The sequence below is a fragment of the Pollicipes pollicipes genome, unplaced genomic scaffold, assembly GCF_011947565.3.
Source record: "Pollicipes pollicipes isolate AB1234 unplaced genomic scaffold, Ppol_2.1 Scaffold_4881;HRSCAF=5763_pilon_pilon_pilon, whole genome shotgun sequence".
Lineage (NCBI taxonomy): Eukaryota > Metazoa > Arthropoda > Thecostraca > Pollicipedomorpha > Pollicipedidae > Pollicipes > Pollicipes pollicipes.
The window spans coordinates 14,543,921-14,557,367 of record NW_023596576.1 but is presented as its reverse complement, the minus strand read 5'-3'; the positions used below and the strand labels follow the sequence as shown (position 1 = coordinate 14,557,367).

The 13,447-nt window shown below is 49.4% G+C and overlaps 1 protein-coding gene across 1 annotated transcript in view; it reads right to left on the bottom strand.

The window, feature by feature from the left end:
• Positions 1-12,964, bottom strand: part of LOC119100020 (collagen alpha-1(I) chain-like) — a 32,778-nt gene extending 19,814 nt beyond the window's left edge. Inside the window, 3 exon segments of the mRNA XM_037223136.1 lie at positions 378-560; positions 11,082-11,129; positions 12,901-12,964. Coding sequence (XP_037079031.1) covers positions 378-560; positions 11,082-11,129; positions 12,901-12,964 — 295 coding nt within the window.
• Between the last annotated feature and the right edge of the window lie 483 nt (positions 12,965-13,447).

Sequence of the window (13,447 nt, the reverse complement as noted above, 5' to 3'; positions counted from 1 at the left end):
GCAGAAATAAAACAGTTTTCGTAAGAGATTAGTTGTTTTGAAATTAGTCATCTTAGCCAACTTTGAAAACGTGCTGGTAGTTTATGGAGCTGCCCAAACGGGACGTGAGGAGCACTGCTGGGACGCAAACAAGTAAGCAGTTTTTTGGCAGAGGTAATGAGAGGGGGAAATGGCGAAACGCATTTAGAAAATACGTCAAAAAATGTTCTCCTCATATTCGATCAGCTCTCTTCTAAAAACTGTGTCCCTCTAAAGTGCTGAGACTAAATGGAAAAATTATTGCTTGCATTATACAATAAATTATGGCAAACATTGACAACGGTTTTGGCTCAAAGCATGACGTATCTGTAACAACTGATTGGCTAAGGCTCACTGACCGAAGATCCGATTGGTCGGCACGCTGGGTACGGTGGCGGCCGGCAGCCTGACGGCGCTGTCTGGCCGAGTGCCGCCGCGCGTGAGCGGACGAGAGGCACACCTGCCCGTTACCCGTCGCACGCCGAGCAGGTCAGACGTCAGACCCGCCGCCCGCAGCAGGTCCGCCGGCCGGCCACCGCCGCCTGCAGCAGGGGTCAGAGGTCAGGGCATGTCAGAGGTCATACCTACTGGCTCCAGCAGGGGTCAGGCCCGTTCGGAGGTCTGCTCATGGGAGAGATTAGGTCGGTACTCGCCACTCGAGGTCACGAGGTCACGGGTGGCGAGTAGCTCGGGAGTCGTGAGGGCCTGACCACTACCGCCTGGAGGGGGGGGGGGCGAGTGTCAGGTCAAGGGTCAGATGCCATGTCAACACCTGATCCGCTCATTGGACATCACCTCCTGAAACAGCAGGCAAATGTCACATCAGGGAAAAAAGAGAGGTCAACGTAGATGTCAGGTTCGTAAACCAGTCCCCATCGCCATGGCAAAGGTCATGACTAGCTTCGCATGCGCCTTCTCTGAGCCTGGACCGACCTGATACGAAGTGAACTATCACCCGAAACGGATGCTTCTAGTTATCACATATGCGAAGAAGGCAAAGTAGTAGATTATAGCGGCGGTTTCCGTCTATTAGATAGCAAGTTCTGGCCGAAGGTCCCCCAAGCGTTTCACACCGCTGAGAAGAAGCTTCTGCCTGGAGGAATGTCTAAAACGACATTTTTTAGCCTTCATCCTCACCCGCACCCCCGACACCATCCCCAGCTCCTCACACCACGTTTTTTCACATTATTGGTCTTCCTCATTAATGTGTTACTTGTTTGTGCTTTGTTAAATATTACATGGCATGCAACAGAGCATCATTATTGGACGTGGAAAAGCGTTTGATGGCTTTGCAATCTTCCCCTTCGAGATGGGCCAGGGGCTTCAAATCATACTAAAGGTTTTTCTGGAACATTTGTTTAACAACTTCGTGAACGGTTCAAGTGCGGGTGCCTGAGTTTTTGTTTTCCCACACCATGTAAAAAGTTGAAGCTTCTGAGCTGACAGTTCATGATCTTTGACCTCTTTCTCGAGGTTATGTTAGTCATATTTCGCTCAAAAGCGGCGTATCTTGCCGATTTATCGCATGATAGACCCCACGCCCGGCCCGGGGTCTCAGGCAACCGCGCCCGGCCGGGGTCTCAGTCAACCGCGCCCGGCCGGGGTCTCAGGCAACCACGCCCGGCCGGGGTCTCAGTCAATCGCGCCCGGCCGGGGTCTCAGGCAACCGCGCCCGGCCGGGGTCTCAGGCAACTACGCCCGGCCGGGGTCTCAGGCAACGGCGCCCGGGCGGGGTCTCAGGCAACCGCGCCCGTCCGGAGGGAAGCTTACTTCCTCCCTGGGATCTCTAACTCCCAGATGCTGTATGAGAAAAACAAAGTATCGTTTTGAGGATTTTGTCAAATCATCAAGGATGCTTGTGTAGATTTTGATCTTAGATCAAATGTAGGGTCCCCAGAGGTCACGAAAGGTCAAAAGGTGCCGTTCCGATGTGCATGAGAATCAGCACTCTTTATCTCATCTAAAAACCCCACAACTACCCAAAAATTCCCACAAATTTGCAATGTTTATAAAAAGTAACAGAAAGTGGCCTAACCAGTTTACTGACCTCAGCATTTTCCGAAATATCTTAAACAAACAACCTGTACGTTAGGTCATGTTCTGTTGTCATCGCAGGTCCAACCATGGCAACTCACCCACAAAAAGCTATGTGTGGTCAAAGCTTTTAAAGGTTGGCCTCTTTGATCTGGCCTGGGTCACCGCTCTTGGCATATTAAAGTCTCAAATATGCACAAGGGATGCAAAATTGATAGAAAACAGGATGACCCACCATAAAATTGATAAACCACCCCTGGCCAGGCACGGCTTAACACACAAATGGCATGTGCGGATATTATTCAATGATTATCTGTTGGTGTTTTTCGAGGGCTAGGCAATGCCGTCTTTCGTATCTCCACAGCGTCCTTAAATTTCGAGATAACAGAATGGGTATGTATATCTTAATCGACTCATTTGACCTCGTTTAGCATGTCAAAAGTCACATTCACTGTTGTTAAGAAAATCTATCATATCTAGTTTTATGAGTGCTTCCACATGTTGCTTTTTCCATGGAGGCTTCCTTAGTTTTGGAGATATTAGGGGGTTCAGAAGCCCCCTCGTAACGCGAAGGCAAAAGAAACTCCATGAGGGCAAGGGTCTATAATTTCACGGGACTTTAATAGGCCTTCAGACATAGAATAACTGAGCATTGCTGTGAGCCCGCAAGAATCGATGCGCACTAAAACGCATCAATGGACCACAGTGATGAGCCCTGATCAGTGGCGTAGTTGAAGTGGTGCGAGGGGGTCTTTTGAGACCTGTAACTCAAGGGGGCTCCCTGGGCCAAACACCTCAGTATTTTTCGGTCGTTTAAGACCCCCATAGGGACTTTAAAAAACGGACCCTCAATACATCTAAAGGGGACCCCGAGTCTACTAAGGTTTCCCGAATGAAAACATCCCCTGCAGCGAACAAGTAGCCCCTTTGGGTGAAAGTGCATTTATGCCCCGATTTTGTCCTCCGAGTGAAATCCTAGCCACGCCACTGACCCTTGTGGATATCAAACTGCATTGAGGAATACCATTTGTTCGCACAAAATGCTCGCCTCAGCCGCCATGTCAGCTGGTCCGGTTGCTGCCATTGCCAATCCCGGTCCTCATCTGAGCCCGCGGGTGACCTGGGGCTCACCAGCGCCGCTCAGATGAGCCAGGCAAGGCCGCCGCCTGTAGCTCGTGCTCGGCCCGGGCCGCCCGGCCGGCGCGGGTCCGCCGCCGCGGTCTGTTTGCTCGGCCGCTGGTACATGGTTTGTTTATGTAAGCCATAGCTGCGGGCGGGCCGACTCTCGCGCCGCGTGGCGGATGTGAGCGGGACACGGAACTCCTCCGCAGCGACGGCGCTGACAAAAAGCGCTGCTGAATAGGGGCGGCCGCGCCAGTGGATGGTGGGAGTGTATCGCCCAGACCCTCAGGCCAGGTGCGGCTGGAGGCGTGGAAAACCACACGCGGAGGAATCATTTCAGCTTGCTGAGATAATTCTTTTTCGCAGATTTTACGCTAGATAACCGACGGGCTCACGGCTTGCGTTAAGGTTTGGCTTACTGGTCACGCTTTAAAATTTATGTAAACTCCGCCGGCACTTCTGGATGTGCATCTTTTCCATTTCGGTGTCTGTGTGATCAGAGCAGCCACCGCTGACATGTTCGAATGTTCATGCTCTAAATGTGGGAAACAGGCAGCTAAATTAAAGTGGAGCACAATGTCGAGTGCCAGCACGTCAACTGGTACACCTTTGGCAATTCGTGTCAATAATTTCGCATTGTCACAGTAGAGTCTACGACGATGCGTGAAAAGAACGGCTTGGAATTCATGTTGGAGCTTCCCATCTGGTCCTGAAAAGTGAAGCCCATGCAGCGCAAGGCTACGGAGCGCAATAAAAGAATGTTCCAATGCCTTCCTTATGTGTTCATCGCCACCTGCAGCGATCTACGAGTGACAGCCCGTGTGACTCTGCAATGCCTAAACTAGATGCTGCAATAATACGAGAATGAACAACATAACCCGTACGTCTTAAGCAGACCAAAGGATGAAGGCATATATGCGCCTAGCTAGCTGGATGTCACCAGTATGCCTTACTCCTGCGCCTGGAAACCCGAGCTTAAATAATTTCAGGTGAACGTATTCTACCGTCACATTCATGGTAAATATTCCTGCCTACGAGACGTATGGTTGGTAATCAAGTGCGCCCAACTGTGGGAGCAGCGACACGATCTCTCATTTCTTCCACGCACGCCAAGCAGCACCAATACATAGATGCCTATTTTAACCCATAGTGCTTAAACTGCACTTCACACAACGCGTTGTTTAATCCAACAAATACGGCACTTGCCACGTATCTGTTGATTATTCTCAATTCATTTTTCAAAGCACGCAAGTGGCTTCCATTCATAGCAGCGACGGTGGAACTTCTGGGAAGACGGAAGGAGCAGTGAGGACGAGGGATGAGCAAACAATTTGCCGCCGTTTCTGTCAGCTAAATGACATTACATCGCGTACATAACATGTTAAATGGGCTATTCCACAAATGAAAACATTGTTGCAAGCACCCTGTGTATTGGAAAAAGCTCACTTGGAAACTATTGCTATCTTTCTAAGTGTTAAATACTGCTCTAGTTAATGCAGTTTCACTACTTAGTAAATATTTTCCTCGAATCCTGTAATTACATGATTACGTCGCGAAAATTTTTATGACGTCAGAGTCGCTGTCAGACTGGCCGTGTCAGAGTTGCCACGGAAGCGAACGGCGTGACTGACTCATTTGTGGTACCTCAGCGCGCCGCAAGGTGGCGAATGGTACTCGCTGGTATGTACGCGCAAATTTATGTTATAAGGGTTATGTGCGTGTTTCTGACCTTTCTTTATGATGTTCTTGCATTTTTCGTATTCATGCTCGTCACCTGCATTGCCATTTTCAGATACGGCGCTATTCTTAAGTTATTCGGTTCTTTGCGTAATGCCCGTCATAACTATTACTCGTCTTCATGCATGTATCAGTTGTCACAAAACGCGGTCCGTGATCAATAGTGCAGCCGGTAGCTTAACCTGGTTGTTGGCTAAATGCCGCTTTGTTGAAGTCTTGGTGCTGAACCACTGTAAACACTTTTTTATCATGAGCACACACATTTTGATAATGTGGGCCCCATTGATTACTAAGGCTCCAAATCAGACATGCCCCTCCCCCCCCCCCCCCCGTTGGCAAAATACTGGTTGCGCCACTGGTAAGCCGTTCTCCACAGCTCAAACAGCCTAGATAAGTGCCATGTACAAGTTCACAGGCCGACGCGGGTACAGAGTTGTACAGAAAACAACAAGGCAAAGAAGCTACGTTTGTCTCCACCACCCCACCACCGCAGCAATGCTAACCATTGCTGAGGCTGGGAACGGTGTCCCTCACCTGCCACCCCTACCTACCTGGCTGCCCTGACATGGACGATGTGTACAGGGTCGATGTTCAAATTTGCGCATAAGTTTTACGGAGCGGCATTACCTCATGATAATGGAAGCTGTCCAGCGAAACGAGCTAGCCAGTGCGGTTGAAGCAAGCCTCAGCTTGACTTGTTCAAATTTTGCAACATAAATTGACCTTGAGTTTTCCCTCTCTCTCTCTCTCTCTCTCTCTCTCTCTCTCTCTCTCTCTCTCTCTCTCTCTCTCTCTCCTCTCTCTCTCTCTCTCTCTCTCTCTCTCTCTCTCCTCTCTCTCTCTCTCCTCTCTCTCTCTCTCTCTCTCTCTCTCTCTCTCTCTCTCTCTCTCTCTCTCTCTCTCTCCTTCTCTCTCTCTCTCTCTCTCTCTCTTCTCTCTCTCTCTCTCTCTTCTCTCTCTCTCTCCTCTCTCTTCTCTCTCTCTCTCTCTCTCTCTCTCTCTCTCTCTCTCTCTCTCTCTCTCTCTCTCTCTCTCTCTCTCTCTCCTCCTCTCTCTCTCTCTCTCTCTCTCTCTCTCTATATATATATATATTCGGAACCTGCTCTTTCAGACTGACAGTGAACGCCAGATACCTACACAGTGTGTCTCATCCATGCTACTGAAATGGCAGACTTGATCACGCGCTTTGTTCTGAACGACGGGCACCTTCCATGCTCGCCTAGACACTGAGCTGTTTTAAACCCATGCAGTAGTTGTCACCCTTATCTCAAGTTTATACATATTCAAACACATCAGTCAAACACGCTAGGCGCCTCAGATCGGGGAAGGAGGATGCGGAGAGAGAGAGAGAGAGAGAGAGGAAGAAGAAGAGGAGAGAGAAGAGGAGGAAGAGGAGAGAGAAGAGAGAAAGAGGAGAGAAGGGAGAGAGAGGAGAAGAGAAGAGAGAAGGAGGAGAGAGAGGAGAAGAGAGAGAGAGAGGAGAGAGAGAGAGAGAGAGAGAGAGAGAGAGAGAGAGAGAGAGAGGAGAGAGAGAGAGAGAGAGAGAGAGAGAGAGAGAGAGAGAGAGAGAGAGAGAGAGAGAGAGAGAGAGAGAGAGATCAAGGCGATCAAGGCGATCAAGGGTAGTCATCACCAATGGGCGCGCATTGGGACGTTTCCGGGCGTAAATGATGCTTACAACACTCACTCCAGCCACGCCCTTCGACGAACCGGCGAGTAGTCCCTATAAAGGCCAACAGGGTCTTCTTACAAGCTAGAATACTATTTTGATGTCCGCCGACGAAGGCCGTTTGTAGGTGAGTAGGAACCCTTGCAAGGCAAGTAATGAGTCGCTACAAGCTGGCAGGGTCTCTGAACGCCCATTCAATTCCTGCACGTCTAGCATGCTTTCTTTCATGCCTGGAGATAAATCCTTTAGGCTCATGATCTTGCCTAACGCCTAAAATGTTTTATTTCGTTTTAGAAACATTTAAATAGCACGAGAGGTACCATGCAGGCGTCTTACGCCACCCAGAACAATGTGTCTTGCGCTACCGAGCGTTTGGGGGTCCACCGGGGCTTTCAACCTTGGGAGGCTTCGTGCCAGAGTAGTCTGCCTGGTCAACAGGAGGTGGGGGCATGGCGACATTGCCCCCCCCCCCCCTTTGGCTACAACTGCGGCTGAACACTTCGGCAGCGCCACCCTAATCCTGCGCTCCTGCTTCAGAGCCTTGAATGAAACGAGAAGATTTCTGGCGTGAGGAGGTACGACCTAACGGCACACGAAACTACACCTGCTGTTCCGCACGACCACTGGGTACGGCGGGTCAGTCTAACCATCCATCAACAGGCGGCTGCCGGAAGCCTGGCGGGCGGGGAGCGGTGGATCAACAGACGCGCAGGTGTGGGTGTATGGCTGGACATGCGGATGGAAATGATTGCGGTTACAGAGCTCTCCCTGATGAATGTGGTACATCACAAGCGTCATCAGGCGGTTACCTACCTGATAAAATTTGTGACATGAGCTACGCGACTACGTCACAAACATACAGCTTGCATGAACATAAGGTAATGAAACGGACCTGAGAGGTTAAATCCAAGTAAAAAAAAATCCAAAAATGTGTCATAAGTAAAAAAGGTTTCATATCTATACAGCGACTGTAAGTAAACAAAGAACATAGACGTCTCATTCTGATCATCTAATGTGTGTGTGTGTGCCTTGCTGGATGTGTCGCAAGTGTGGCCTCCAGGTGCAGCCAACTAACTTAGGCTGCCGCAAGCAATTAGACGGATCTCTTTGGAACAGTAGCACTGTTTGACCAACTCAAGTATCACATTTCATTTTGTTTGCCAACTTTCCTTTTCCTGTATGTTTGGACTGCTTTCTACACATCGCTGTTTAATGAACATGACCTTCTAAATGTAACATTGGCTAAGTCAGAACGAACCGAAACATTAATATTGTCTTTGTCAATAACGTTAATTGACAATTTCGCGCCCCAATATAAATGGGGGTGAGCTGGAAGGCCGAACTTCAGTCAACCCTGATTTTTTGTCTACATGTGACATGAATATCCCGCAATTGTTTTTGGGCAGAGCCTCCAATTCGGCGGGCCTTTTTAGAGCAAAGGCTAGTGAGAAAATGGGCTTACAAATAATGCATACAACCACTTCTGATATCAGCATATCTCGCTTTATACGTGCCAACTACATTCACATGACATGTCAATGGTCCATAATCTATCATTATTACGAGATGACCAGGAGCGTTTGTGCCAATATGTGTGACGGAGGGGTATGCACATGTAACAAGCTGCATTTACCAAGTGTTGTGGATCCAGGCCGTGCTACAAAATATTTTAGGCACACAATAACAAAAAACATGGTGCAGTGCATCCCCTATGCCATCGGCTACGTGGAACCAGTAAAAATGGAAGTACAAGTTACTGAGCGGATGGTTATTATATTACGCGACAATGCCTCGAGCAAATTGACCCGATCTCATCCGATCAGGATGTCAAACACGCAATGCACCTGACTTGTAGCTAATTTCACTTGACTTCACTTCACTTGTAATGACTGGTGACTAATCCGTACGTAGAAAAAGGGTATCTGCAGTGGCGGCCGATCTCCCGGAGGCAGCAGGAGTAGTAGGTTTTAGATCGATTCGTGGTTTGATTTATACCCACAAATATACTTTTCACCAATCGCATATGGTACCCAATGCAATTCATTGCCTGCAAAAATGTGACTGACCGTAAACAAATCCCGTCACCGCGCATCTGCCCGTCCAATATCAAGTGTCACGCGCAGAAGTTACGGGTGTTCTTGGGACCTTTTTATGGACATTTTACACATGAATCTGTTCCAGTCAATTTGAATTTAGCATTATGTCAGATACAATTCCAATTTCGACAGTCACTGCTCTAATCTTTTCCCATCCAGTTTAGAAAACCCCACGTGCTGAAGAGCTCTAGCGTGGATAGCGGCGCCCGAGAGTGCAGAAGTGTGGGGAGCGTGGGGAGCATCTGACACCGGAAATGGAGCCCGGGAGGCGTGGGGAGCGGCGCTGCGCCGGCGGCCGGTGCCCTCGTCAGCGGGGTGCATCAGCTGCGGTCATCAGCGGCGAGGTACAACATTGCAGGCGGCCGGCTGACAGCTGAGACGAGCCATGTGTAGCCCCGGACCCGCCGGAATCTGGGTCTCCCAATGTAAACACACGGGCTGTGGCCGCGGCGGCCGGCGGCCGGCGGGCGGGGCCGCTACCCGCCCGCCCTCCGCGCGGCAGCCAGCACCAACTGTAGCTGGACCGGCGGCTGGTTCGACATGCCACTGTATTGACCAGTCTTATTAGTGCACGTTTTCCTCTATTTTGCAACTTATCCTTCCGTATGCATTGGTTTCCTACGGTATGAACTCGCCTGCCGGCCTGCAAACCATGTGCCAGGTGCTAAGTAATATGAAACAGGTATCATGGTTGAAACGCCCACTGTAAGCATAGCCATCGTCTCCTCAATATTCAACCATTAGCTCAAGAAGCAAGGCCAATACTGCGATGAGTCATGGGATACATCAGAGAAAAGCCATGCGTGCAAACTGCATCCACGTCCCTGCGCTGTTTTAGCAGCATGTGCTTTCATCTAGCGGAAATAACAACTACATTTATCTGACTTTATGAGCGTGAATAAGGTCTGTCAGGTCTAAGGCGGGTCAGGAACAAAAAGCAGCAAAAATGATGGCACACTTCGTCGAGCTGAAGATGCATATTTCATGACAGAGAGCGTCCCGACCATGCCGGACATATGGCCACTGGTGAACGTTACACCATGTAGTGACGTAGGATAAAAATGTGCCGCCATAACGGCGGCACGGCTTTATTCCCTCTTAGGATCAATCGCTGCGCATTTGAGTTGAAGTGTTGACATATCGCAAATCCAAAAACAGCGTATGCAGATATATATATATATATATATATATATATATATATATATATATATATATAGTATATATAGTTATATAAACGCAATAAAGCGCTAATGAATTGACCAGTTAAAATAACGTCACTTACATAAAACCGCACAGTTCTATCATTTGCCATTTTCTATGACAGGGTATGACTGGGCAGAATATTTTTGTGTTCAGGAGTATACCTACCAAAAAAACCTTCAGTTTTCGTTTACAGTTTGTCGATTTGTCTGGAGTCATATATGACACACCTTGAACTGACGTAATAAGTAAACATTTGATGGAATGACCCACCCTGGTATTCGACGTAGTTCTATAAATGTGCACTTATAGATATGAGATCTGTATTGCGTTCGTCCTCCAGCTGTTGTAGTGCGACTTCGTCACAAAGGTCTGGGCACCAAGCACGGTCTTGAGAAAATCCGAACGATTCGGCTATTTTAACGACAGTAAGTGTCAAAAACATGATTTTACGACCAGCAATGCTGAATATAAGAAATAGTCCACCCGCCTATTGCACTAAAAGAATACTGTGATATGTGGCGACGGTGGAAATAGCAAGGATGTCACGATGGCAGGAAAAGCAACAACGCACCATCATCCGCTTTTGTCGTGTTTGATTTTTTGACAGGATGCAGGCGAAGCAAAGCCGCATGGGGATGGGTATTTAGCCCGTCTCCAAGTCCTTCCCATCGCGTTTATCTTAATGTGATCACATGAGATAAAAATAAGCTTTTTTGAGCACGAGAGAATTTCTGAATGTTGTGAGTGTATTGCTAGCTTTTGATACGACGACAGTCTACTGTCACATGAAAAAGGATTCTGTGCTCTGTAGATATGGGTTAGGTGCTTACGAACATGGTTGAAAGTTCATAGGCGAAAACCCTTTTTCTTTTAGCTGTTTCAATGCTTATTGGTATTTTTAATGTTTTCGTAGCTACGCAAAGCTTGCAGGAACAGTGAGTAGGTCACGACCCTCCCCCCCCCTTTCCGCCACCTGCTCGCAGGCCTACGACCGAGGCGTAGGCCAAAGGTCTTAGGGGCTCCCCGAAGCACGCCGCAAACGTCATCTTTCGTAAAACTCCGCAGCATCGTTGCTAACACTCTTTAAGTACAGAACAAAAAGCTCGGTGTGATTTCAAACCGAGTCTGACCATAAACAGCAGCCAGCCTAGCAGTGGGTCGCGCCTGCAGCAGCGGGGGACGGCCGGGCACGACGGACTGACCTGACTGGGCGGAGGCGGGCGGCGGGCCGGGCGCGGCGGCCAGCAGCAGCAGCAGCAGCAGCGGGCGGTGGCGTCGCCGGGCCATGGCCCGGAGGCGGCTGCGGCGCGGACGGCCGGCTGCGCTGCCGCCGGGGCCGGCCGCGTCCGAGAGCGGCGTGGAGCGCGCTCGGCCGCTGACTGGGGCGGCCGGCCGCCGGCGCCGCCCAGCCGGCCGCCACTGCAGCCGCCGCCGCCGGCCGGCCCGCCGCCACGCCGCGCCGCAGGCCCGGCTTGCGGGCCTGCTAGCCGCAGGCTCTGGCTCGGTCTGTGGCACGGCTCACCGGTGGGAAGCCGCCAGCTCTGCTGGGGTGTCAGACCTGCGTGGCTCCGCCGGCGGGCGTACCTTCCCGACCATCGCAAGAGCATGACATTCGTCGTCTAAACGCACGCATTCGATCGTGCTGTGAGAAAACGAGTTACGTAGAAAAAGCTTATCGTACCGGAATAAACATATTTTCGACAGTGAAGCACCACTCTGTGTTGGCATAACGCATGTATATCAGTACAAAGCGCGTCGAAGGTAACTTGAAGTTGCTTGGTTTGACAATAAGACAAGTTAAGAACCGACAAAAAGACAAGAATAAGTTGTCAATAAAAATGTGAATGTGGAAGAGCTTATGTGGTGGAGACATGTGGAAGCTTGAAAACAAGAAGTGGTGGACACCAGAGAACGATAAAAAACCGCGGATATAAGCCATTCGGGCTTACTGAAAAAAACGTTCTGAACATAGGGTATCGCATCGCGTGGAAGGAGGGATAAATTTTTGATTGTGAGACAAACTGATGACACAGAAAGATTGAGGTATTTTCATTTCCAGAACGGCCAGTGACAAATGTTTGAGTACAAATCCGAGGGTACCGTTAGCGAGTGCGTATTACAACTTGAAATAAAAAGGCTGAAAAAGAACAGTTGGGTTGGGCGAAGTGTAATACGAAATACGATAGCGGGCTTCGGGTCCGGAAATTTCTACACGCGTGGGTTATCTTGTTTTTGTGTTGCGATATGCCGTATGCGTTGCTATGAATCGATTACGAGATGTGAAACTATATGCATTTTCGAGATGTATGCGCGTGTCAGTTATCACGTGACTTGGTAATGCTCAAAAGCGGTGTTTTGCCATCGTATCGAAATTGTCAATGCATTGCATATGTTTTTGGCAATGTTCTGCAATTTTCATCTGCGGCTAACATGACAAGCGAGTCATCCTACTTTCGTTACCTCAGAGGTTTGTTGATTGCATATTACTTTTAACTTTTGACTCTTTTTTCCAGAACGTGCTGAAATGTGTTTTCGAGAATAGCATTGTCTCATCATCATCAAGGCTGAAGAAGAGGTAGATATTATTCCGAGAGCTCTAGTTGAATAAAAGCCAGCTGTTCGGATCATCTTTTTACACGTAGAATATCTATGCTTCCTGTTGCTTTATCTGATAATCTGTCCAGAAGAACTTGAGACCCTTGAGAAGAACACTAGGGGTACATTGCCGTTCTCGGTCAAGGGCTGGAGGACTATTCTGTCCCACCGCGGAGTGTCTTCCGGTTGCCGTTCTGACGACACGGGGCGGGATCTCCTGGCCGATCTGGACGCCCTCAGAGGGATACATTATATCACACTGGTCCTCTCCCTGACGCAGAAGGCCTGCGAACCTGCGCGGTAGTTGACCCCGGATCGACGCAAAAACCCTCATTGGTGCAACAACATCCCTGATCTCCGCAGGTGGTCAATTAATTGGCATATATGCTCCAGTTCGGTTTAACGGGCCAGGCTGGAATTTGGTACTGGGCACTGGGTACTCGCACACCGTTTGGAACCGGGGTCCTTGACTGTTACAGAAGCCTTCCATCGCCTCAACTTTAAACAATCATAAGTGCTCATGTTTCTTTTCACTGTCATAGGGCCCCCGATCAACGCAAGAGACCCTTTTATTTGGGGTCCAGTCCCCCCACCTGTTGAGCAAATCTTTCCTGGCCGACTCGAGGCACCTCAGTGACACATAATATCCTGTTGGGCACTGTGGGCCCCTGAACGAAGCAGGAGCCCGTTCCCCCATTGTTGGAAGGACCACGATCAAAGGAAATCGCGGGTCTGGTCTTGTCCCTGCTTGAAAAATGGGCTCACAGAGCTCAGACCGGCACCCAGTCGATTGTTCGATGTTGATGATCTCTGGCCGAAATACAGACGCGCTCCGTTTCAGTTTACCCCAATTAGTGCAAGAGGCTACTTTACTGACATTTGAGATCACGGCCATATGGGCGGAGTTCTTAATGTGACAAGCCGCCAGCGCTCTGAGCTCTTCAGCCTTGACATCGAGCCTTTGATCCTCGAT